General features: G+C 53.6%; 1 protein-coding gene across 3 annotated transcripts in view; it reads left to right on the top strand.

Moving 5' to 3' along the window:
- Nucleotides 1-499: 499 nt before the first annotated feature.
- The window catches only part of LOC133352021 (GRAM domain-containing protein 2A-like), a 45791-nt gene continuing 19018 nt past the window's right edge, over nt 500-27272 (top strand). Inside the window, exons 1-4 of one of the 3 annotated variants that reach the window (XM_061567839.1) lie at nt 500-546; nt 5005-5138; nt 17638-17787; nt 27111-27174. In XM_061567839.1, the coding sequence (XP_061423823.1) occupies nt 5068-5138; nt 17638-17787; nt 27111-27174 (285 nt within the window). In that variant the 5' untranslated portion in view covers nt 500-546; nt 5005-5067. Of the gene's footprint in view, nt 547-1657; nt 1676-5004; nt 5139-13407; nt 13476-17637; nt 17788-27110; nt 27175-27272 lie in introns of those variants that run through there. The other 2 variants (XM_061567763.1, XM_061567848.1) reach the window with 2 other exon arrangements.

The raw sequence follows: 27272 nt of genomic DNA, 5'->3' as shown, positions 1-27272 counted from the left end.
TGAGTGAGTGGCACAGGCTAGATAAGAGATGGAGTGATGGGTGAGTGAGTGGCACGGGCTAGAGAAGAGATGGAGTGATGGGTGAGTGGATGGCACGGGCTAGAGAAGAGATGGAGTGGTGGGTGAGTGAGTGGCACGGGCTAGAGAAGAGATGGAGTGATGGGTGAGTGAGTGGCACGGGCTAGAGAAGAGATGGAGTGATGGGTGAGTGAGTGGCACAGGCTAGAGAAGAGATGGAGTGATAGGTGAGGGGGGAGGTGAGGGTGGGAGTCGGGTGAGGGGGGTGAGGGGGGGCTGAGGGTGAGGGTGGGAGTCGGGTGAGGGGGGGGTGAGGGTGTGGGGAGTCCGGTGAGTGGGGATGAGGGTGGGGGGAGTTGGATGAGGGTGGGGTGAGGGGGGTGAGGGGGGATGAGGGTGGGAGTGGGATGAGGGTGGGGTGAGGGGGGTGAGAGGGGGATGAGGGTGGGGGGAGTGACTCCTCCCTGGGGCTGGAGTCCAGTGGAGGAGTCGTACCGAGTGGCACCGCCGACATCACTCCCCCTGCAGGTACCTCACCACTCTCCCACCACTCTCTCACTCACCACTCACTCACAACTCACTCACCACTCACTCACCACTCACCACTCTCTCACCTCTCACTCACCACTCACTCACTCTCTCACCACTCACTCACCACTCACTCACTCACCACTCTCTCACCACTCACCACTCACTCACCACTCACTCACCACTCACTCCCCCTGCAGGTACCTCACCACTCTCCCACCACTCACTCACCACTCACTCACCACTCACTCACTCACTCACCACTCACTCACCACTCTCCCACCACTCACTCACTCACCACTCTCTCACCACTCACCACTCACTCACCACTCACTCACCACTCACTCTCCCTGCAGGTACCTCACCACTCACTCACCACTCACTCACCACTCACTCACCACTCACTCACTCACTCACCACTCACTCACCACTCTCTCACCACTCACTCACTCACCACTCTCTCACCACTCACCACTCACTCACCACTCACTCACCACTCACTCACCACTCACTCACTCACTCACCACTCACTCACCACTCTCCCACCACTCACTCACCACTCACTCACCACTCTCTCACCACTCACTCACCACTCTCCCACCACTCACTCACCACTCACTCACCACTCACTCACTCACCACTCACTCACCACTCTCCCACCACTCACTCACCACTCACTCACCACTCTCTCACCACTCACTCACCACTCTCCCACCACTCACTCACCACTCACTCACCACTCACTCACTCACCACTCACTCACCACTCTCCCACCACTCACTCACCACTCACCACTCTCCCACCACTCACTCACCACTCACCACTCTCCCACCTCTCACTCACCACTCACTCACTCTCTCACCACTCACTCACCACTCACTCACTCACCACTCACTCACTCACCACTCTCTCACCACTCACTCACCACTCACTCACCACTCACTCACTCACCACTCACTCCCCCTGCAGGTACCTCACCACTCTCCCACCACTCACTCACCACTCACTCACCACTCACTCACTCACTCACCACTCACTCACCACTCTCCCACCACTCACTCACTCACTCACCACTCTCTCACCACTCACCACTCACTCACCACTCACTCACCACTCACTCCCCCTGCAGGTACCTCACCACTCTCCCACCACTCACTCACCACTCACTCACCACTCACTCACTCACTCACCACTCACTCACCACTCTCTCACCACTCACTCACCACTATCTCACCACTCACCACTCACTCACCACTCACTCACCACTCACTCACCACTCACTCACCACTCTCCCACCACTCACTCACCACTCACTCACCACTCTCTCACCACTCACTCACCACTCTCCACCACTCACTCACCACTCACTCACCACTCACTCACTCACCACTCACTCACCACTCTCTCACCACTCACTCACCACTCACTCACCACTCTCTCACCACTCACTCACCACTCTCCCACCACTCACTCACCACTCACTCACCACTCACTCACCACTCTCCCACCACTCACTCACCACTCACCACTCTCTCACCTCTCACTCTCTCACCACTCACTCACCACTCACTCACCACTCTCTCACTCACCACTCACTCACCACTCTCCCACCACTCACTCACTCACTCACCACTCACTCACCACTCTCCCACCACTCACTCACTCACTCACTCACCACTCACTCACCACTCTCCCACCACTCACTCACCACTCTCCCACCACTCACTCACCACTCACTCACTCACCACTCACTCACCACTCACTCACCACTCACTCACCACTCTCTGTGTGTGTGTGCTAATCTCTCACCACTCACTCACCACTCACTCACCACTCTCTGTGTGTGTGTGCTAATCTCTCACCACTCACTCACCACTCACTCACTCACCACTCACTCACCACTCACTCACCACTCTGTGTGTGTGTGTGTGTGCTACTCTCTCACCACTCACTCACCACTCACTCACCACTCACTCTGTGTGTGTGTGCTACTCTCTCACCACTCACTCACCACTCACTCACCACTCACTCTGTGTGTGTGTGCTACTCTCTCACCACTCACTCACCAGTCACTCACCACTCTGTGTGTGTGTGTGTGTGCTACTCTCTCACCACTCACTCACCACTCACTCACCACTCTCTTTGTGTGTGTGTGCTACTCTCTAGAGAGTATATCTCTCTTTGTGCTACTCTCTCACCACTCTCTCACCACTCACTCACCACTCACTCACCATTCTCTGTGTGTGTGTTCTACTCTCTCGCCACTCACTCACCACTCACTCACCACTCACTCACCACTCTGTGTGTGTGTGTGCGCTACTCTCTCACCACTCACTCATCACTCTCTGTGTGTGTGTGTGTGCTACTCTCTCACCACTCACTCACCACTCACTCACCACTCACTCGCCACTCATTCACCACTCTGTGTGTGTGTGTGCTACTCTCTCACCACTCACTCACCACTCACTCACCACTCTCTCACCACTCACTCACCACTCTCTGTGTGTGTGTGCTACTCTCTCACCACTCACTCACCACTCACTCACCACTCTCTCACCACTCACTCACCACTCTCTCTGTGTGTGTGTGCTACTCACTCACCACTCATTCACCACTCTCTCTGTGTGTGTGTGCTACTCACTCACCACTCACTCACCACTCTGTGTGTGTGTGTGTGCTACTCTCTCGCCACTCACTCACCACTCACTTACCACTCACTCACCACTCACTCACCACTCACTCCCCCTGCAGGTACCTCACCACTCTCCCACCACTCACTCACCACTCACTCACCACTCACTCACTCACTCACCACTCACTCACCACTCTCTCACCACTCACTCACCACTATCTCACCACTCACCACTCACTCACCACTCACTCACCACTCACTCACTCACTCACCACTCACTCACCACTCTCCCACCACTCACTCACCACTCACTCACCACTCTCTCACCACTCACTCACCACTCTCCCACCACTCACTCACCACTCACTCACCACTCACTCACTCACCACTCACTCACCACTCTCCCACCACTCACTCACCACTCACTCACCACTCTCTCACCACTCACTCACCACTCTCCCACCACTCACTCACCACTCACTCACCACTCACTCACCACTCTCCCACCACTCACTCACCACTCACCACTCTCTCACCTCTCACTCTCTCACCACTCACTCACCACTCACTCACCACTCTCTCACTCACCACTCACTCACCACTCTCCCACCACTCACTCACTCACTCACCACTCACTCACCACTCTCCCACCACTCACTCACTCACTCACCACTCACTCACCACTCTCCCACCACTCACTCACCTCTCACTCACCACTCACTCACTCACCACTCACTCACCACTCACTCACCACTCACTCACCACTCTGTGTGTGTGTGCTACTCTCTCACCACTCACTCACCACTCACTCACCACTCTCTGTGTGTGTGCTAATCTCTCACCACTCACTCACCACTCACTCACCACTCACTCACCACTCTCTGTGTGTGTGTGTGTGCTACTCTCTCACCACTCACTCACCACTCACTCACCACTCACTCTGTGTGTGTGTGCTACTCTCTCACCACTCACTCACCACTCACTCACCACTCACTCTGTGTGTGTGTGCTACTCTCTCACCACTCACTCACCAGTCACTCACCACTCTGTGTGTGTGTGTGTGTGCTACTCTCTCACCACTCACTCACCACTCACTCACCACTCTCTTTGTGTGTGTGTGCTACTCTCTAGAGAGTATATCTCTCTTTGTGCTACTCTCTCACCACTCTCTCACCACTCACTCACCACTCACTCACCATTCTCTGTGTGTGTGTTCTACTCTCTCGCCACTCACTCACCACTCACTCACCACTCACTCACCACTCTGTGTGTGTGTGTGCGCTACTCTCTCACCACTCACTCATCACTCTCTGTGTGTGTGTGTGTGCTACTCTCTCACCACTCACTCACCACTCACTCACCACTCACTCGCCACTCATTCACCACTCTGTGTGTGTGTGTGCTACTCTCTCACCACTCACTCACCACTCACTCACCACTCTCTCACCACTCACTCACCACTCTCTGTGTGTGTGTGTTACTCTCTCACCACTCACTCACCACTCACTCACCACTCTCTCACCACTCACTCACCACTCTCTCTGTGTGTGTGTGCTACTCACTCACCACTCATTCACCACTCTCTCTGTGTGTGTGTGCTACTCACTCACCACTCACTCACCACTCTGTGTGTGTGTGTGTGCTACTCTCTCGCCACTCACTCACCACTCACTTACCACTCACTCACCACTCTCTCTGTGTGTGTGCTACTCACTCACCACTCTGTGTGTGCTACTCTCTAGAGAGTCACTCACCACTCTCTCTCTCTCTCTGTGCTACTCTCTCACCACTCTCTCACCACTCTCTCTCTGTGCCACTCTCTACAGACCCACCCCCCGCACACTCCCCCACCTCTCAGCCGGTGCCACTGCGGTTATCACGCGGGCTGGATGTCGTCGTCGGATGAAGAGGCAAGAGAGGCGACGGGGAAGACATCTCTCCATGGCTACCCGATGGTCAGGTGAGGGGAGAGTGATGCTCCTGCTGCTACTGCTGCTCCTGCTGCTGCTGCTCCTGCTGCTCCTGCTGCTGCTACTCCTGCTGCTGCACAAACCCAGTTATCCTGGGCATCACCAGGCATCGCCTATTAAAGACTCCCCATAGACTTCAATGTTAAAGGCTACCGTAGAATTGGTGTTAAAGGCTCCCATAAACTTCAATGTTAAAGGCTCCCATAGACTGCAATGTTAAATACTCCCATAGACTTCAATGTTAAAGACTCCCATATACTTCAATGTTAAAGGGTCCCATAGACTTCAAATTTAAAGGACCCCATAGACTTCAATGTTAAAGACTCCCATATACTTCAATGTTAAAGGCTCCCATAGACTTCAAATTTAAAGGACCCCATAGACTTCTATGTTAAAGACTCCCATATACTTCAATGTTAAAGGCTCCCATGGACTTCAACGTTAAAGGCTCCCATAGACTTCAATGTTAAATGCTCCCATAGACTTCAACGTTAAAGGCTCCCATATACTCCAATGTTAAAGCTCCCATAGACTTCAATGTTAAATGCTCCCATAGACTTCAACGTTAAATGCTCCCATAGACTTCAATGTTAAAGGCTCCCATAGACTTCAATGTTAAAGACTCCCATATACTTCAATGTTAAAGGCTCCCATGGACTTCAATGTTAAAGGCTCCCATAGACTTCTATGTTAAAGGTTCCCATAGACTTCAATGTTAAAGGCTCCCATAGACTTCAATGTTAAATGCTCCCATAGACTTCAACGTTAAATGCCCCCATAGACTTCAATGTTAAATGCTCCCATAGACTTCAACGTTAAAGGCTCCCATAGACTTCAATGTTAAAGGTTCCCATAGACTTCAATGTTAAAGGCTCCCATAGACGTCTATGTTAAAGGTTCCCATAGACTTCAATGTTAAAGGCTCCCATAGACTTCAACGTTAAAGGCTCCCATAGACTTCAATGTTAAATGCTCCCATAGACTTCAACGTTAAAGGCTCCCATGGACTTCAATGTTAAAGACTCCCACAGACTTCAATGTTAAATGCTCCCATAGACTCCTATGTTAAAGATGCCCATAGACTTCAATGTTAAATGCTCACATAGACTTCAACGCTGAAGGCTCCCATAGACTTCAATGTTAAAGACTCCCATAGACTTCAATGTTAAAGACTCCCATAAATGTCTATGTTAAAGGCTCCCATAGACTTCTATGTTAAAGGCTCTCATAGACTCCAATGTTAAATGATCCCATAGACTGCAGTGTTAAATGTTCACATAGACTTCAATGTTAAAGGCTCCCATAGACTCCAATGTTAAAGCTCCCATAGACTACAATGTTAAATGATCCCATAGATCTCAATGTTAAAGGCTCCCATAGACTTCAATGTTAAATGCTCCCATAGACTTCAACGTTAAAGGTTCCCATATACTTCTATGTTAAAGACTCCCATAGACTTCAATGTTAAATGCTCCCATAGACTCCTATGTTAAAGGTTCCCATAGACTTCAATGTCAAATGCTCACTTAGACTTCAACGTCGAAGGCTCACATAGACTTCAATGTTAAAGGCTCCCATAGACTTCAATGTAAAAGACTCCCATATACTTCAATGTTAAATGCTCCCATGGACTTCAATGTTAAAGGCTCCCATATACTTCTATGTTAAAGGTTCCCATAGACTTCAATGTTAAAAGCTCCCATAGACTTCAATGTCAAATGCTCCCATGGACTTCAATGTTAAAGGCCCCCATAGACTTCAATGTTAAAAGCTCCCATAGACTTCAATGTTAAATGCTCCCATAGACGTCAATGTTAAAGGCTCCCATAGACGTCAATGTTAAAGGCTCCCATAGACTTCAATGTTAAATGCTCCCATAGACTCCAATGTTAAAAGCTCCCATAGACTTCAATGTCAAAGGCTCCCATAGACTGCAATGTTAAAGGTTCCCATAGACGTCTATGTTAAATGTTCCCATAGACTTTAATGTTAAAGGCTCCCATAGACTGCAATGTTAAAGGCTCCCATGGACTTCAATGTTAAAGGCTCCCATGGACTTCTATGTTAAATGTTCCCATAGACTTTAATGTTAAAGGCTCCCATAGACTTCAATATTAAAGACTCCCATATACTGCAATGTTAAAGGCTCTCATAGACTTCAATGTTAAATGCTCCCATAGACTTCAATGGTAAAGGCTCCCATAGACGTCAATGTTAAAGGCTCCCATAGACTTCAATGTTAAAGGTCCCCATAGACCTCAATGTCAAAGGCTCCCATAGACTTCAATGTTAAAGGCTCCCATAGACGTCAATGTTAAAGGCTCCCATAGACTTCAATGTTAAAGGCTCCCATATACTTCAATGTTAAAGGCTCCCATAGACTTCAATGTTAAAGGCTCCCATAGACTTCAATGTTAAAGGCTCCCATGTACTCCATGTTAAATGCTCCCATAGACTTCAATGTTAAAGGCTCCCATAGACTTCATGTTAAAGGTTCCCATATACTTCAATGTTAAAGGCTCCCATAGACTTCAATGTTAAATGCTCCCATAGACTTCAATGTTAAAGGCTCCCATAGACGGCAATGTTAAAGGCTCCCATAGACGTCAATGTTAAAGGCTCCCATATACTCCAATGTTAAATGCTCCCATAGACTGCAATGTTAAAGGCTCCCATAGACTTCAATGTTAAAGGCTTCCATAGACTTCAATGTTAAAGGCTCCCATAGACGTCAATGTTAAAGGCTCCCATATACGTCAATGTTAAAGGCTCCCATAGACTCCAATGTTAAAGGCTCCCATAGACTTCAATGTTAAAGGCTCCCACCGCTTCATCTCCATGGTGGAGGTCCTCTGGGGGTTGCATTCCTCCCCTCCCAGCACGAGTCGAGGTCTCTCTCTCACATTCCATAATCGCTGCCGTCACGGGACTTGCTCGTTGTGTTCTCTGCCTGGTCCCCTCTCTGTTTGCTATGAAGAAGGGCCATCGCCTGAAACGTTGCCTATTGTATTCAAAACATTTTCAGTTTTGGCGTGTTCAGTTTTCGGCTCAATGTACTTTGGGTATGTGCGTAACACAGATCTAACAGATGTTGCATTCTCTTTGGTTCTGTCGGTAAAGTCACGTAGGTAGGTGAAAACATAAAATACAATTTAAAAAAATGAGAATAAAAAAAAATAGAATTTTTTTTAAAATCAGTGATAGTGATTTAATTTAGTTATTTCTATTTTTAATTTTCTTATTTTTATTCTCATTTTGTTTGTTCACCTACCTACTGGACTTTACCGAAAGAACTAAAGAGTATGGATGCTTGCAGTCACGAAAACTTCAAATCTAGACAGATTTCGCATTCAAGTTTGTTGACTTCGAGTGGCTGCGTTGTTTTCGCGCGTGACCCGAGATGAAGTCAAAGAGATCAGCAGCGAGTCTCGTGGGCGAGGGACCCGGCCTCCAGCGCAGTTTCATTTACTTGGCGAATGCAAAGTCCCCGAGCCACGCGCTTTGCATCCGGCGATGATGATACTCCGAGCAGACCTCCGCTGAGCTTGCGGATTGGGATGCGGCGCACGGTTTGCTCCACCCCACATGCGCACGGCTCGGCTTACAATTGTTGTGCCCCCAACGGTGTGTAACGAGTTCCGGAGACACTTGTAGAGGAAACTTATTTATTACAATCCAACACTCCAACAGTCCTGATACTCTGTTACAGCCTAGGTACACATCCTAGATACACAGCCTAGATACACTACTCTGGCTACGCTCTGGAACTCGCCCTCACAAGGACGTAGAGCCGGGAGTTCCAGAGTCCCACCACTGGCCCTCACAGCGTCCCAGGGTCCTGAGATGGCTGGTCTTGGGTCTTGGGTCTTGAGCTACAACTGGCCCTGATCGGCCAGGGAGCTCCCCTTTTATGCCTCGTCCCCAACGAGGGGTGGGGTTGTGTGCGCCCCCAGATATCCCACAGAGCACACACAGCCCCCCCCCCCCCCCCCCCCGTTGGTGGCGCCAAGGGGCTTAAGCGCCTGGGCCGCCTGGGAACCCAGCGCCTGGCGCCAAGGGGCCCAAGCGCCTGGGCCGCCCAGGGTCCCAGAGCCCCCCAGCAGCCCCTCCCATGTCACTACAGGTGGAACGTTGGGCCGTGACCACCGCAATGACAAAGCGGAGTTTAGGTGCGGCGAGGGGGCAAAGCAGAAATCGGCATCAAAAGAACCGCGTTGCAGGGCGCGTCGGATGCAGTTCGCAGCAAACGAAAACCACGGGCTCGGCCATGAAATTCGCCGACACGGGCTGGGACGCACGCCGCGGGTACGAGGGTCGGGTTGAGTGAATCTCTGCGAAATGCCATTGCAGAGGAACGACGCCGCCACGGTCAACTTGACCCCCCCTCCCTCCTCCCCATCTCGGCAGAGGTCGCGACACAAGCCCTGAGCAGTGGGGCTGTGTGCCGTCGCTGTCCCAGGGGCCGAATGCAAGTTGAGCCACCATCCCTGTGATCTTCGTCTTTCTTCCTTCCTTTCGCCTGGCTGCTGGTGGTAGACGCAGAGCCAACACCGAACCTCACAAAAATTATATTCAGGGCCTACCTTGGCTCCTCCCACCCTCAACCAGTATACAGTGTATATAAAAATTTACCCGTAAAAACAAAGTTTTTCACTATAAATCCTTTATATGCGTGTTCAATGGGCCACAACCCAGCCCACATTGGTCTTTGAAACGGGCGGCTAGAGTCCTCTCGTCCTCTGGCTTGAGATGGCTGCCACCTATGGGTCAGATGATTGCCTGCCACCATTAAGCAATTGGTAATTAAATATAAAAAAAAAATTTACCTAAAAAGTGTAAAATTTTGGAAAAAAAATTTCACGAAAATTAATTGTCACGCACAACGAGTCTGTGTGGAAAATGTCAGCTCGATTGGATCACGGGAAGTGGGTTAAAAAACGACCAAAAGATTTGCACGGTCGTACGCGCGCAAGCAAGCAAGCAAGTGAACTTAATATAAAGGATTTAAAAATACGGTTTTCTTGGAATTTCTCTCACTTGATACAGCTATCGTGCTGTGACTGTTCCACCTGAAGACGGAAGCTTGTGTTGCGTCCGAAACGTCGTGATTCTTATTTTATTTTACTTTTATTAATTTAAATTTTTTACTTACGGACTTTACCGAAAAAACCTAAGAATAGCAATGTCACATTTAGGTGATGGTCAAGGCACAGATTATCACCGCCGTCAGGAGCAGTGAGCGGAGTATCATCATCGCTGTGGTGTCTCCTTCTCCGGGTCTGTGTTGCGTCGTGCACGGTCAGTTCTGGGTGACCCGCAGTCGCACCGCTATTTGGAGAGTTTTTAACTCTCAATTTGTGAATCGGCTCGTCGCGTCTGCCATGGGTTGTGCGGACGCGGTTTAGGGGGGGGGGGACCATTTGAAGTCTCCGAACGTTGTCAACATCATCTGTCCGGCTCTTTTCTATTTGATGCGCCATGAAAACGGCGCAAAACTCTGGTGGCCATATTCTTAGGTTTTTTTCGGTAAAGTCACGTAGGTAAAAAGTTAAAATTAATAAAAGTAAAATAAAAGAAAAATCACGACGTTTCGGAGGCAACACAAGCTTCCGTCTTCAGGTGGAACCGTCACAGCCACGACAGCTGTATCAAGTAAATGAGAGATTACAAGAGCTACCACTCCGTATATATAATGTTTGAAGAGGGGAAGGGCCAAGTACGGCACACTTTTTATTAATATGGTGGCCATCCTTACCGCAGCAGCCGCAGCAGCCGCAGCAGCCGCAGCAGCAGCAGCGGCTGGTTTGGCTGCCATCGAACAAAAGCGGTGGTCGCCGAATTGCGCGACACTTTCAGATGCGCTACCGCGGCCGTCTGGAACGCTCTTGCTTAACGATATTAGAAAGTCACTGGGAGCTGGGCACTTTTAAATCCTCGAGATTGATTTATTCGTTTCTTTAGAACTGCGTTTTGTCTTTCGTTTGTGGTCCTTCCCCCGCACCTCCGATTAGCACGGTTGGCTACGTACGGTGCGAAAGAAGTTCAACTTACATACGTACATATATACGTGTTTCTTTTAAGGGCACATGCACGGTGGTGGTGGTGCTGGTGTTGTTGTTAACGAACGTGTGTTGAGTCTTGTTCTCTCACCACGCCTATGTGCACACCCGTGGCTCAAACCACAAAACAAACAAGACGCGAACACCGTCGTGCTGGAGATTATAACTTTCCAAAAATATATTTTTATTTTACCAGGTAATGCCCCACTGAGCTATGTAGCTATTTTTCAGAAGCGATCACAAACGATAGTCGGGATCGAACCTGGCGATCAGAAGTGATCGCTCAACGAACTTGGCTTATCATCAACAACATCATCATCATCGTGTTAAAATGCACAGCCGCAGCCAACTTGACTCTGAACGCGTAATGTTGATTCTAAACGTGGAGGGAGAAAACGCGGAGGAACACAGTGAAAAATCCACACGAGCACGCGGAGCGAGAGAGAGGGGGAGAGAGAGGCACGCAACCTCCTGCATACCAGGCGAGGTAGTTAACATCTACCAGACCAATGGTGGCGCGGCGAGGTTGAAGAATCCGAAGCACGAAAAGCGCGCTGAGAATGCCGTCCGCGTAGCTGCCCCCCCCTCGCCCGCTGCTGGCGAGGGGACGGGCACCCTGACGGCAGAGATCTCATCGCGAGAGGCAACTCGCGCACCTCCACAAATGTGAAGGGGGGTGAAAAGTAAGAGGAGGTTTTGTTGTTGTTGTTGTTTTACCCGCCGTGGCCATGAAACGGTTCGAACGGCCAGACAAATGATGGTTCCTTAATTCTAGATTTGAAGATTTCGTGACTGCAAGGATTCATATTCTTAGGTTTTTTTCGGTAAAGTGACTTTACCGAAAAAACCTAAGAATAAGATGATGATTCCTTTGGCAATGAGTCGAGTGGAGCGTTGACCAATGCAAGTGTCAGAGCACTCATAGCTCGTGTGGAGCAGTTAGATCTATGATAGATTTTTGGCAGGTTGAGGAAAGAAATAAGAATAGGTGTTTTACCCTTGCTGGCTATAAAGCAAGTGGTACAGATCTTGATTGGAAGCTTTCGTGACTGCAGGAATCCACACTCGTTGGTTCTTTCGGTAAAGTCACGGAGGTAGAAATATAAAACAAAATAAAAATATCTTCTTGGTTCTTTCGGTAAAGTCACGTGAAGGGAAATAAACAAATAATAAAAATTTTGTTATACAATTCTCACGACGTTTCGGCCACAAAGCAAGCAGCCGTCCTCAGGTGAAGAACATGTCTGTCGGAAAGACAGTACGGGGTAGATCCCTGCGAGAAATCCGATGAGCTATGAAGCTCTTTGTTGATACCCTTTTTCCAGTATTAAAGAATATCTCTTTACCCTCGCTGGCTGTAAAACAGGAGGTGTGTTCAAGATGATCAAACACCCAAATAGATGAAACCTTGTTTGCATGGATTCGAGTCAAATGATCGTGCACTGCGTTGGACGCCGTTGCGTCATTCCACGTCCACGCTTCCCCTACCGGTATCGTCCACTCAAGAACACAAGAATGAGAATATTTTCAAGATCGGAAAATATTTTTTATACTGCACCGGAGGAATCCGATGAGCTATAAAGCTCTTTTACACGGATGTCCAGTAGGGGGAGTTGTGGTGTCTGGGTGGGGCCGCTAGGGGGGAGTGCGGAACGCCAGGTGAGGGGGCAGGTGAGGGGGGAGGGGCAGGTGAGGGGGGAGGGGAGGGGCAGGTGAGGGGGGGGGGCAGGTGAGGGGGGAGGTGAGGGGGGAGGGGCAGGTGAGGGGGGAGGGGAGGGACAGGTGAGGGGGGAGGGGCAGGTGAGGGGGGAGGGGCAGGTGAGGGGGGAGAGACAGGTGAGGGGGGAGGGGCAGGTAAGGAGGGGAGGGGCAGGTGAGGGGGGAGGGGCAGGTGAGGGGGGAGGGGAGGGGCAGGTGAGGGGGGGGGCAGGTGAGGGGGGAGGTGAGGAGGGAGGGGCAGGTAAGGGGGGAGGGGAGGGACAGGTGAGGGGGGGGAGGGGCCAGGTGAGGGGGGGAGGGGGGGAGGGGCCAGGTGAGGGGAGGGACAGGTGAGGAGGGAGGGGAGGGGCCAGGTGAGGGGGGGGAGGGGCCAGGTGAGGGGGTGAGGGGGGGAGGGGCCAGGTGAGGAGGAGGGGAGGGGCCAGGTGAGGGGGGGGGGCACCACGTGGCGCGTCACCTGGTTGTCGCGTTCCGAGTCGGCCACGGCAGCGGCGGTGCCGTCATGGCGCTGGGGAAGAAGCAACAACAACAGCAGCAGCAGCAGCCGAGGTGCAGGCCACGGGGGGTGGGGCACTGTGTGTGGTAGTACAGGGAGTGGTATGCGGTAGTGCAGGGAGTGGTGTGATGTGTGTGTGTGTGGTAGTGCAGGAAGTGGGGTGCTGTGTGAGTGTGGTGGTACAGGGAGTGGGGCACTCTGTGAGTGGTAGTGCATGGAGTGGGGCACTGTGAGTGTGGTAGTGCAGGGAGTGGGGTACTGTGAGTGTGGTAGTGCAGGAAGTGGGGTACTGTGTGTGGTAGTGCAGGGAGTGGGGCACTGTGAGTGGTAGTGCAGGGAGTGGGGCACTGTGTGTGTGGTAGTGCAGGGAGTGGGGCACTGTGTGTGTGGTAGTGCAGGGAGTGGGGCACTGTGTGTGTGGTAGTGCAGGGAGTGGGGCACTGTGAGTGTGGTAGTGCAGGAAGTGGGGCACTGTGAGTGTGGTAGTGCAGGGAGTGGGGTACTGTGAGTGTGGTAGTGCAGGAAGTGGGGCACTGTGTGTGGTAGTGCAGGAAGTGGGGTACTGTGAGTGTGGTAGTGCAGGAAGTGGGGCACTGTGAGTGTGGTAGTGCAGGAAGTGGGGCACTGTGTGTGTGGTAGTGCAGGGAGTGGGGTACTGTGAGTGTGGTAGTGCAGGGAGTGGGGCACTGTGTGTGTGGTAGTGCAGGAAGTGGGGCACTGTGAGTGTGGTAGTGCAGGGAGTGGGGCACTGAGTGTGGTAGTGCAGGAAGTGGGGCACTGTGAGTGTGGTAGTGCAGGGAGTGGGGCACTGTGAGTGTGGTAGTGCAGGAAGTGGGGCACTGTGTGTGTGGTAGTGCAGGGAGTGGGGTACTGTGTGTGTGGTAGTGCAGGGAGTGGGGTACTGTGTGTGTGGTAGTGCAGGGAGTGGGGCACTGTGAGTGGTAGTGCAGGGAGTGGGGTACTGTGTGTGTGGTAGTGCAGGGAGTGGGGTACTGTGTGTGTGGTAGTGCAGGGAGTGGGGTACTGTGTGTGTGGTAGTGCAGGGAGTGGGGCACTGTGAGTGGTAGTGCAGGGAGTGGGGTACTGTGTGTGTGGTAGTGCAGGGAGTGGGGCACTGTGAGTGGTAGTGCAGGGAGTGGGGCACTGTGAGTGGTAGTGCAGGGAGTGGGGTACTGTGTGTGTGGTAGTGCAGGAAGTGGGGTACTGTGTGTGGTAGTGCAGGGAGTGAGGCACTGTGTGTGGTAGTGCAGGGAGTGGGGCACTGTGTGTGGTAGTGCAGGGAGTGGGGCACTGTGTGTGTGGTAGTGCAGGGAGTGGGGCACTGAGTGTGTGGTAGTGCAGGAAGTGGGGCACTGTGAGTGTGGTAGTGCAGGAAGTGGGCACTGTGTGTGTGGTAGTGCAGGGAGTGGGGCACTGAGTGTGGTAGTGCAGGAAGTGGGGTACTGTGAGTGTGGTAGTGCAGGAAGTGGGGTACTGTGAGTGTGGTAGTGCAGGAAGTGGGGTACTGTGAGTGTGGTAGTGCAGGAAGTGGGGCACTGTGTGTGTGGTAGTGCAGGAAGTGGGGCACTGTGTGTGTGGTAGTGCAGGGAGTGGGGTACTGTGAGTGTGGTAGTGCAGGGAGTGGGGTACTGTGTGTGTGGTAGTGCAGGGAGTGGGGTACTGTGAGTGTGGTAGTGCAGGAAGTGGGGCACTGTGAGTGTGGTAGTGCAGGAAGTGGGGCACTGTGAGTGTGGTAGTGCAGGGAGTGGGGTACTGTGAGTGTGGTAGTGCAGGAAGTGGGGCACTGTGAGTGTGGTAGTGTAGGGAGTGGGGCACTGTGAGTGTGGTAGTGCAGGGAGTGGGGTACTGTGAGTGTGGTAGTGCAGGGAGTGGGGTACTGTGAGTGTGGTAGTGTAGGGAGTGGGGCACTGTGAGTGTGGTAGTGCAGGGAGTGGGGTACTGTGTGTGTGGTAGTGTAGGGAGTGGGGCACTGTGAGTGTGGTAGTGTAGGGAGTGGGGCACTGTGAGTGTGGTAGTGCAGGGAGTGGGGTACTGTGTGTGTGGTAGTGTAGGGAGTGGGGCACTGTGAGTGTGGTAGTGCAGGGAGTGGGGTACTGTGAGTGTGGTAGTGCAGGGAGTGGGGCACTGTGAGTGTGGTAGTGCAGGGAGTGGGGTACTGTGAGTGTGGTAGTGCAGGGAGTGGGGCACTGTGAGTGTGGTAGTGTAGGGAGTGGGGCACTGTGTGTGTGGTAGTGCAGGGAGTGGGGTACTGTGAGTGTGGTAGTGCAGGAAGTGGGGCACTGTGTGTGTGGTAGTGTAGGGAGTGGGGCACTGTGAGTGTGGTAGTGCAGGGAGTGGGGCACTGTGTGTGGTAGTGCAGGAAGTGGGGCACTGTGTGGTAGTGCAGGGAGTGGGGCACTGTGTGTGGTAGTGCAGGAAGTGGGGCACTGTGAGTGTGGTAGTGCAGGAAGTGGGGCACTGTGTGTGTGGTAGTGCAGGGAGTGGGGCACTGTGTGGTAGTGTAGGGAGTGGGGCACTGTGAGTGTGGTAGTGCAGGGAGTGGGGCACTGTGTGTGGTAGTGCAGGGAGTGGGGCACTGTGTGTGTGGTAGTGCAGGGAGTGGGGCACTGTGAGTGTGGTAGTGCAGGAAGTGGGGCACTGTGTGTGTGGTAGTGCAGGGAGTGGGGCACTGTGTGGTAGTGTAGGGAGTGGGGCACTGTGAGTGTGGTAGTGCAGGGAGTGGGGCACTGTGTGTGGTAGTGCAGGGAGTGGGGCACTGTGTGTGGTAGTGCAGGAAGTGGGGCACTGTGAGTGTGGTAGTGCAGAGAGTGGGGCACTGTGTGTGTGGTAGTGCAGGGAGTGGGGCACTGTGAGTGTGGTAGTGCAGGGAGTGGGGCACTGTGTGTGTGGTAGTGCAGGGAGTGGGGCACTGTGTGTGTGGTAGTGTAGGGAGTGGGGCACTGTGTGTGTGGTAGTGCAGGAAGTGGGGCACTGTGTGTGTGGTAGTGCAGGAAGTGGGGCACTGTGTGTGTGGTAGTGCAGGGAGTGGGGCACTGTGTGTGTGGTAGTGCAGGAAGTGGGGCACTGTGTGTGTGGTAGTGCAGGGAGTGGGGCACTGTGTGTGTGGTAGTGCAGGAAGTGGGGCACTGTGTGTGTGGTAGTGCAGGGAGTGGGGCACTGTGTGTGTGGTAGTGTAGGGAGTGGGGCACTGTGTGTGTGGTAGTGCAGGAAGTGGGGCACTGTGTGTGTGGTAGTGCAGGAAGTGGGGCACTGTGTGTGTGGTAGTGCAGGGAGTGGGGCACTGTGTGTGTGGTAGTGCAGGAAGTGGGGCACTGTGTGTGTGGTAGTGCAGGGAGTGGGGTACTGTGTGTGTGGTAGTGCAGGAAGTGGGGCACTGTGTGTGTGGTAGTGCAGGGAGTGGGGCACTGTGTGTGTGGTAGTGCAGGAAGTGGGGCACTGTGTGTGTGGTAGTGCAGGGAGTGGGGCACTGTGTGTGTGGTAGTGCAGGGAGTGGGGCACTGAGTGTGGTAGTGCAGGGAGTGGGGCACTGTGTGTGTGGTAGTGCAGGAAGTGGGGCACTGTGTGTGTGGTAGTGCAGGAAGTGGGGCACTGTGAGTGTGGTAGTGCAGGGAGTGGGGCACTGTGAGTGTGGTAGTGCAGGGAGTGGGGCACTGTGAGTGTGGTAGTGCAGGGAGTGGGGCACTGTGAGTGTGGTAGTGCAGGGAGTGGGGCACTGTGTGTGTGGTAATGCAGGAAGTGGGGCACTGTGAGTGTGGTAGTGCAGGAAGTGGGGCACTGTGAGTGTGGTAGTGCAGGGAGTGGGGCACTGTGAGTGTGGTAGTGCAGGGAGTGGGGCACTGTGAGTGTGGTAGTGCAGGGAGTGGGGCACTGTGAGTGTGGTAGTGCAGGGAGTGGGGCACTGTGTGTGTGGTAGTGCAGGGAGTGGGGCACTGTGTGTGTGGTAGTGCAGGGAGTGGGGCACTGTGTGTGTGGTAGTGCAGGGAGTGTGAGGGGTCATGGTGAGGGAGTGGTTGAGTGGTGTGGTGGTGGAGCTGTGGGATGGTGGAGCGGTGTGGGGGTGGAGCGGTGTGGGGGTGGAGCGGTGTGATGGTGGAGCGGTGTGGTGGTGGAGCGGTGTGGTGGTGGAGCGGTGTGGTGGTGGGGCGGTGTGGTGGTGGAGCGGTGTGGTGGTGGAGCGGTGTGGTGGATCAGTGCCCGTGGTGCCGCTGGCTGCAGGTCTCTGTCGGAGGACGGGTTGGTGTTGAGGCGGCACGGGGAGGAGGGCCGAGCGGCCGAGCACGACGAGGGCGACGAGGAGGGGGTGGGGGGGGTGGGGGGGGGGGCCTCCACCCCCAGCGACAAGAAGCCGCCCAAGCAGCTCCTCCGGTAAGACGCGTCACGTGGTGACGTCACGATCGTACGGTGAGAAAGAAGTTCAACATACACACTGCCCACAGACTCAACACTACCCATGGACTCAACACTGCCCCAGACTCAACACTACCCACAGACTCAACACTGCCCCAGACTCAACACTGCCCATAGACTCAACACTGCTCATAGACTCAACACTGCTCATAGACTCAACACTACCCACAGACTCAACACTGCCCCAGACTCAACACTACCCATAGACTCAACACTGCACATAGACTCAACACTGCACCATAGACTCACCACTACCCATAGACTCAACACTGCTCATAGGCTCAACACTGCTCATAGACTCAACACTGCCCATAGACTCAACACTGCTCATAGACTCAACACTACCCATAGACTCAACACTGCACCATAGACTCAACACTGCACATAGACTCAACACTGCCCATAGACTCAACACTGCTCATAGACTCAACACTACCCATAGACTCAACACTGCACATAGACTCAACACTGCCCATAGACTCAACACTGCACATAGACTCAACACTGCCCATAGACTCAACACTGCACATAGACTCAACACTGCCCATAGACTCAACACTGCCCATAGACTCAACACTACCCACAGACTCAACACTACCCATAGACTCAACACTGCACATAGACTCAACACTGCCCATAGACTCAACACTGCACATAGACTCAACACTGCCCATAGACTCAACACTGCACATAGACTCAACACTGCCCACAGACTCAACACTGCTCATAGACTCAACACTGCCCATAGACTCAACACTGCACATAGACTCAACACTGCCCATAGACTCAACACTACCCATAGACTCAACACTGCCCATAGACTCAACACTGCACCATAGACTCAACACTGCCCATAGACTCAACACTGCCCACAGACTCAACACTGCCCATAGACTCAACACTACCCCACAGACTCAGCACTCCCCATAGACTCAACACTGCACCATAGACTCAACACTGCCCATAGACTCAACACTACCCATAGACTCAACACTGCACATAGACTCAACACTGCACCATAGACTCACCACTACCCATAGACTCAACACTGCTCATAGACTCAACACTGCTCATAGACTCAACACTGCCCATAGACTCAACACTGCTCATAGACTCAACACTACCCATAGACTCAACACTGCACCATAGACTCAACACTGCACATAGACTCAACACTGCCCATAGACTCAACACTGCTCATAGACTCAACACTACCCATAGACTCAACACTGCCCATAGACTCAACACTGCACATAGACTCAACACTGCCCATAGACTCAACACTACCCATAGACTCAACACTGCCCATAGACTCAACACTGCACCATAGACTCAACACTGCCCATAGACTCAACACTGCCCACAGACTCAACACTGCCCATAGACTCAACACTACCCCACAGACTCAGCACTCCCCATAGACTCAACACTGCACCATAGACTCAACACTGCCCATAGACTCAACACTGCCCACAGACTCAACACTGCTCATAGACTCAATACTACCCCACAGACTCAGCACTCCCCATAGACTCAACACTCCCCATAGACTCAACACTCCCCATAGACTCAACACTGCCCACAGACTGAACACTGCCCATAGACTCAACACTGCCCATAGACTCAACGCTGCACCTCTGATATCGCCACGGTTGACTTACGTACGGTGCGAAAGAAGTTCAACACACGCGCCAACAGCGCAGCACGTGCACTCGTGGCCATTACCCGCCGGCCACGCCGACCGGCACGCCGGCTAGCCCATGTCCGCCGTGCCTCTGGTCGCAGGCCGTGAGCCTGGACCCGACTTGGCATCACGCGGCGGTTGCGAGTTTTGTCCGCGTGATGCCAACACGAGTGACACGTGAGGCTAACCACATGGGGGGTGGGGGCTACCAGGCCTAGCCAGGACTTTTCAATCTACAACAGCCGCAGTCTCGCACCAGATGGCCTGGGCCCCGTTGTGCCTGGACGAGGCGAATGGTGGCGGAGCGTGGGATGAGTAGGTGATGAAGAAAGTTTCGCCGTTTCACAAACCTCCTCCCCCCTGGCGCTCAGAGTGGAGTCGCCCCCTAGTTCTCCCGAGAACGGAACACGACGCAGAGTCTCCACTCATCGTCATCATCTTCTTCTTCCACGCGTTTGTCCCACTGACGTTCTTGCCAACCTTCTCCACACTCCCTGTCCTGCGCCATCTCTCTCTCCACCAGAGGTCGCAGCCGGGTACCCGATACCCGTACCGTACCCTACCCGATAACCGGCTACCCGTACCCGGCTGGGTACGGGTACCGGTACCAGTTTGCGACCCTGGTGGGGCCGGGTACGGGTACGGGTAGGCCGTGAGTCACTGGTGAGTAACCGTTTGTCACTCATTTCCCAACGTCTTGTCTCTTCTCACAATTCAAGTTCCTAGAATCAACCCACCCGCGCCTGCAACATGGCTTCATCCCAGAGGTCGCAATCAGGTACCCGATACCCGTACCCTACCCGTACCTGTACCCGGCTGGGTACGGGTAGGGTACGGGTACCTGTTTGCGACCCTGGTGCGGCCGGGTACGGGTAAGGAATCAAAACCCGTTTGCGACCTCTGCTCTCCACTCCTCAGGCAGCACATCGGCCCACTCCTCTTCTTCCTCCTTCCTCCTCTAGATCTCTTTCCTTCCACTTGCATCACTCGCCACATTCTGACTCCACATCATGGTCCTGGTGTCTCTCCGCATGACCGAACCACACCCACAGCCTTTTCTCTCTCTCTCTCGTCTTCTCTGTGATGTCTACCACCTTGAGTCGTCCTCTCACTCTGTCATTTCTCAGCCCCCTGTCCCTTCCTTGTTAAACCCCAAGCATCCACGGCAACATCCTCATCTCTGTGACTTCCACAGCTTGGTCCTCCCTCTTGCTAGTGGCCCAGCACTTGCCCCCATACAACAGCTCTGGCCTCAACACCGTCTTGTTTCAAGTTTCAAGTTTCATTTATTTGGTGTAGCCCTGTGAGCCATTCGGCTCTTGAATCGGGTGCAACCGAGTGGATGAGTGAGTGAGTGAATGAGTGGGTGAGTGAGTGGGTGAGTGGGTGAGTGAGTGGGTGAGTGAGTGGGTGGATGAGTGAGTGGATAAGTGAGTGGATGAGTGGATGAGTGAGTGAGTGAGTGGGTGAGTGAGTGAGTGGGTGAGTGAGTGGGTGAGTGAGTGGGTGAGTTTGTGATGTGCAGGGTGGTGGTGGTAGTGGGTGAGTGAGTGGGTGGGTGAGTTTGTGATGTGCAGTGTGTTGGATGAGTGAGTGGATGAGTGAGTGAGTGAGTGGATGAGTGGGTGAGTGAGTGAGTGGGTGAGTGAGTGAGTGGGTGAGTGAGTGGGTGAGTGAGTGGGTGAGTTTGTGATGTGCAGGGTGGTGGTGGTAGTGGGTGAGTGAGTGGGTGGGTGAGTTTGTGATGTGCAGTGTGGTGGGTGAGTGGGTGGATGAGTGGATGAGTGAGCGAGTGAGTGGGTGAGTGGGTGAGTGAGTGGGTGAGTGGGTGAGTGAGTGGGTGAGTGGTTGAGTGAGTGAGTGAGTGGGTGAGTGAGTGAGTGGGTGGGTGGATGAGTGAGTGGATAAGTGAGTGGATGAGTGGATGAAAGAGTGAGTGAGTGGGTAAGTGAGTGGGTGAGTGAGTGGGTGAGTTTGTGATGTGCAGGGTGGTGGTGGTAGTGGGTGAGTGAGTGGGTGGGTGAGTTTGTGATGTGCAGTGTGTTGGATGAGTGAGTGGATGAGTGAGTGGATGAGTGGATGATTGAGTGAGTGAGTGAGTGGATGAGTGGGTGGGTGAGTGGGTGAGTGGGTGAGTGAGTGGGTGAGTGGGTGAGTGAGTGAGTGAGTGGGTGGATGAGTGAGTGGATAAGTGAGTGGATGAGTGAGTGAGTGAGTGGATGAGTGAGTGAGTGAGTGGGTGAGTGGGTGTCTGAGTGAGTGGGTGAGTTTGTGATGTGCAGTGTGTTGGGTGAGCGAGTGGGTGAGTGAGTGGGTGAGTGGGTGAGTGAGTGAGTGGGTGAGTGAGTGAGTGGGTGGATGAGTGAGTGGATAAGTGAGTGGATGAGTGAGTGAGTGGGTGAGTGAGTGAGTGAGTGGGTGAGTGAGTGGGTGAGTGAGTGGGTGAGTTTGTGATGTGCAGGGTGGTGGTGGTAGTGGGTGAGTGAGTGGGTGGGTGGGTGAGTTTGTGATGTGCAGTGTGGTGGGTGAGTGGGTGGGTGAGTGAGTGAGTGGATGAGTGGGTGAGTGAGTGGGTGAGTGAGTGGGTGAGTGAGTGAGTGGGTGAGTGAGTGGGTGGATGAGTGAGTGGATAAGTGAGTGGATGAGTGGATGAGTGAGTGAGTGGATGAGTGAGTGAGTGGGTGAGTGGGTGGGTGAGTGAGTGGGTGAGTGAGTGGGTGAGTTTGTGATGTGCAGTGTGTTGGGTGAGTGAGTGGGTGAGTGAGTGGGTGAGTGAGTAAGTGATGTGCAGGGTGGTGGTGGTGGCTGAGGCGAAACAGCGGCAGTCTTCTCGACCGAGTCCTCAACACGAGGAGAGAACCCCTCTAGAGTCCCGGCCCCCCCCACCTCGTCACCCCTCCCCCCCACCTCGCCTCACCCCCCCCACCTCACGCCCCCCCACCTCACGCACCCCCCACCTCACGCCCCCCCCCCACCTCGCCACACGCCCCCCCCCCCCCAGGCGTCAATCGCCCCCCCTCACCCGGCTCGACCTGTCGGGTGGCTTCGTGACGCGGTGACGAGTCACGACTCCTGCAGAGAGAGGCGCACGGAGCCGCCCGCTCGGGTGCAGCGAGAGCGACGGCGATAATAATAAAAATATAATTATATAATTAGTATAACACGCGGCAAGCCGTGACATACACACGCGTGTGTGTGTGTTGCAGTGTGTGTGTGTGTCTCTGTGTGTCTGTGTGTGTGTGTCTCGCAGTGTGTCTGCGTGTGTCTCTGTGTGTCTCTCTCTGTCTCTCGCTGTGTTTGTGTTTCTGTGTGTCTGTGTGTATCTTTGTGTCTATGTGTGTCTGTGTGTGTCTCGCCGCGTGTCTCTCTGTGTGTGTCTCTGTGTCTCTGTGTGTATCTGTGTGCGTGTGTGTATCTGTGTGCGTGTGTGTGTCTGTGTGCGTGTGTGTGTCTGTGTGCGTGTGTGTGTCTGTGTGCGTGTGTGTCTCTGTGTGCGTGTGTGTATCTGTGTGCGTGTGTGTGTCTGTGTGCGTGTGTGTCTCTGTGTGCGTGTGTGTCTCTGTGTGTGTCTCGCAGTGTGTGTCTCTCTGTCTCGCAGTGTGTGTCTCTCTGTGTCTCTGTGTGTCTGTGTGTGCGTATCTGTGTGCGTGCGTGTGTGTCTGTGTGTGTGTCTGTGTGCGTGTGTGTCTGTGTGCGTGTGTGTATCTGTGTGCGTGTGTGTCTCTGTGTGTCTGTGTGTGCGTGCGTGTGTGTCTGTGTGTGTGTGTGTGCGTGTGTGTATCTGTGTGTCTGTGTGTGCGTATCTGTGTGCGTGCGTGTGTGTCTGTGTGTGTGTCTGTGTGTGTGTCTGTGTGCGTGTGTGTATCTGTGTGCGTGTGTGTCTGTGTGTGCGTATCTGTGTGCGTGCGTGTGTGTCTGTGTGTGTGTCTGTGTGCGTGTGTGTATCTGTGTGCGTGTGTGTCTCTGTGTGTCTGTGTGTGCGTATCTGTGTGCGTGCGTGTGTGTCTGTGTGTGTGTCTGTGTGCGTGTGTGTATCTGTGTGCGTGTGTGTCTCTGTGTGTCTGTGTGTGCGTATCTGTGTGCGTGCGTGTGTATCTGTGTGTGTGTCTGTGTGCGTGTGTGTCTCTGTGTGTCTGTGTGTGCGTGTGTGTCTGTGTGCGTGTGTGTATCTGTGTGCGTGTGTGTCTCTGTGTGTCTGTGTGTGCGTATCTGTGTGCGTGCGTGTGTGTCTGTGTGCGTGCGTGTGTGTCTGTGTGTGTGTCTGTGTGCGTGTGTGTATCTGTGTGCGTGTGTGTCTCTGTGTGTCTGTGTGTGCGTATCTGTGTGCGTGCGTGTGTGTCTGTGTGTGTGTCTGTGTGCGTGTGTGTATCTGTGTGCGTGTGTGTCTCTGTGTGTCTGTGTGTGCGTATCTGTGTGCGTGCGTGTGTGTCTGTGTGTGTGTCTGTGTGCGTGTGTGTATCTGTGTGCGTGTGTGTCTCTGTGTGTCTGTGTGTGCGTATCTGTGTGCGTGCGTGTGTGTCTGTGTGTGTGTCTGTGTGCGTGTGTGTATCTGTGTGCGTGTGTGTCTCTGTGTGTCTGTGTGTGCGTATCTGTGTGCGTGCGTGTGTGTCTGTGTGTGTGTCTGTGTGCGTGTGTGTATCTGTGTGCGTGTGTGTCTCTGTGCGTGTGTCTCTGTGTCTGTGTGTGTCTCCGTGTGGCTGTGTGTGTCTGTGTCTGTGTACCATCGGACACTCCACCCCCACAACTCCCAATCGGTGATGGGGCAGTTGTGGAGAGAGTGGAGAGTTTCCAATACCTGGGCAGTGTGCTCATGACCGGCTCCAGTTTATCAGCAGAGGTCTCACTCCGAATCAGTCGAGCGGCAATATCTTTTCATCGGTTGCGTAACGCTGTGTGAAAGCTACCTGGTCTGTCGCTCCGCACGAAGCTTCAGGTCTTCTCGGCCACGGTCATTCCCTCCCTTCTCTACGCTTGCGAAACGTGGACCCCCCTAATGGAACATCTTTGCCGGCTGGAAACATTTAGGCTGGCCTGCCTACGATCCATCTTGGGTTTAACCAGGCTGGATTGTGTGAGGAGCTCACAAATCCTTGAAAGATCTGGGCAAAGTCCGATCGGTGAGCTCCTCCGGCAGGCAAGGCTGCGTTGGCTGGGTCATGTAGCCCGCATGCCCAGCCACCGCATGCCTAAACAGCCTTTGTTCGACCGGATCGAGGGGGCTAAACGGGCGCAGAACGGGCTAGAGAAGAGATGGAGTGATGTGGTACAGGAGGACGTGGAGCTGAGTGGACTTGCCGAAGACTGGTACCAGCGGTGTCAAGATCGGCCTCAGTGGAGGAGGCTCGTGAAGGACGCTACTGGGCAGTTGGAGGCAGTCGCTCTCCAACAACAACGGAGGGCGGAGGAGCGACGCTCACAACAACGAGCGGAGTGCCGGGTGGCTAAAGCACAGCAAGTTGGTACAGTAGGGGGCACAGGTGGTGCATCAGCCAGTCATCTCGGTCATCTCGGTCAGTCGACCCGTGGCACCTGCTGGGTCTGCCCCGTGACCTCCTGCCATTGGGCGTTCGACACTTCACGTGGCCTCAAGGTGCACTTGGCCTGGCACAAGCGTTGTGGTGACGTCATCGCCACTTAGTGGCGAATGGCGGTTGTTGTGTGTGTGTCTTTGTGTGTCTGTGTGTGTGTCGCTGTGTGTCTGTGTCTCTATGCACGTGAATGTGGAGTGGTAGTGTAGTGGTTAGGGAGACAAAGGCGGCCGGGCGTGGTGCTGGCCACCCACCCCCTCGTGTACCGTGCCGGCCTTCATAGGTGCTCGCTAACAGCACTTGCCCCAACAGCCTGTTAGGCTACACGGGGGATCTTTGTATTTTGTGTTGGCGTGGAGGTGCTGCTGCTGCTGCACCCAGAGTGTGCCACTTGGAGGTGGGGTCTTACCATCAGCCCCACCGAAACTCAGCACCTGCCAACTCCCCATTGGTGATGGAGCAGTTGTTGGAGAGAGTGAAGAGTTGTCCATACCTGGGCAGTGTGCTCATGAGTGGCTCCCGTTTGACAGCAGAGGTCCTGCTCCGAATCAGTCGAGCGACATCTTTTCATCGGCTGCGTAATGCTGTGTGGAAGCTGCCCGGCCTGTCGCTCCACACAAAGCTTCGGGTCTTCTCGGCCACAGTCATGCCCTCCCTTCTCTACGCTTGCGAAGCATGGTCCCCTCTAATGGAACATCTGCGCCGGTTCTAAACATTCAGTCTGGCCTGCCTACAATCCATCCTGGGTTTAACCAGGCTATATTGTGTGAGGAGCTCACAAATCCTTGAAAGATCTGGATATATGCCCATCAGTGAGCTCCTCCGACAGGCATGGCTGAGTTGGCTGGGTCATGTCACCCACATGCCCAAGCAGCTTCTGTTAGGCCAGACAGAGGGGGCTAAACGGGCGCAGCACGGGCTCGAGTAGAGATGGAGTGATGGGTGAGTGAGTGGCACGGGCTAGAGAAGAGATGGAGTGATGTGGTACAGGAGGACGTGGAGCTGAGTGGACTTGCCAATGACTGGTACCAGCGGTGTCAAGATCGGCCTCTGTGGAGGAGGCTCGTGAAGGATGCTCCTGGGCAGTTGGAGGCAGTCGCCTTCCAACAACAACGGAGGGCGGAGGAGCGACGCTCACAATGAGCGGAGCGCCGGGTGGCTAAAGCACAGCAAGTTGGCACAGTCGTGGGCACAAGTGGTGCATTGGCCACTCATCTCAGTCAGCCGACCCGTGGCAACTGCTGGGTCTGCCCCGTGACCTCCTGCCAGCGGGCATTCGACGCTTCACGTGGCCTCAACGTGCACATAGCCTGGCACAAGCGACGTGGTGACGTCACCGCCATTTAGTGGCAGAATGGCGGTTGTTATTGTCTGTACGTGTGTCTGTACGTGTATTTGTATGTGTCTGTACGTGTGTCTGTATGTGTGTGCGTGTGTCTGTATGTGTGTCTGTACGTGTGTCTGTATGTGTCTGTGCGTGTGTCTGTGTGTGTCTGTACGTGTGTCTGTACGTGTGTCTGTACGTGTGTCTGTACGTGTGTCTGTATGTGTGTCTGTACGTCTGTGTGCGTGTCTGTACGTGTGTCTGTACGTGTGTCTGTACGTGTGTCTGTACGTGTGTCTGTATGTGTCTGTATGTGTGTCTGTACGTGTGTCTGTATGTGTCTGTGCGTGTGTCTGTGTGTGTCTGTACGTGTGTCTGTACGTGTGTCTGTACGTGTGTCTGTACGTGTGTCTGTATGTCTGTGTGTGTGTCTGTACGTGTGTCTGTACGTCTGTGTGTGTGTCTGTACGTGTGTCTGTACGTGTGTCTGTACGTGTGTCTGTACGTGTGTCTGTATGTGTCTGTATGTGTGTCTGTATGTGTCTGTACGTGTGTCTGTACGTGTGTTTGTGTGTGTCTGTACGTGTGTCTGTATGTGTCTGTACGTGTGTCTGTACGTGTGTCTTTATGTGTCTGTACGTGTGTCTGTGTGTCTGTACGTGTGTTTGTGTGTGTCTGTACGTGTGTCTGTACGTGTGTCTGTACATGTGTCTGTATGTGTCTGTACGTGCGTGCTCCGTTTCAGCGCAAAAACCCTGGACCCGGTCCCATCGGAGGAATTCGACACGAGGAGGCACATGTCCATCACCGTGAGTGGCGCCCGTCCCCGTGACGCGCGCGAATGCACAAACAGGGCTGCACGTGAGCTCATCGGTTCGATCTCCCGGCGCGGCAGCCGACTCAATGG

The sequence above is a fragment of the Lethenteron reissneri genome, chromosome 1 (assembly GCF_015708825.2).
Source record: "Lethenteron reissneri isolate LAM-NWPU_2019-01 chromosome 1, ASM1570882v1, whole genome shotgun sequence".
NCBI classification, from domain to species: Eukaryota; Metazoa; Chordata; class Hyperoartia; order Petromyzontiformes; family Petromyzontidae; genus Lethenteron; species Lethenteron reissneri.
The sequence above is the reverse complement of the archived record's forward strand: the minus strand, read 5'-3'. Positions and strand labels throughout refer to the sequence as shown.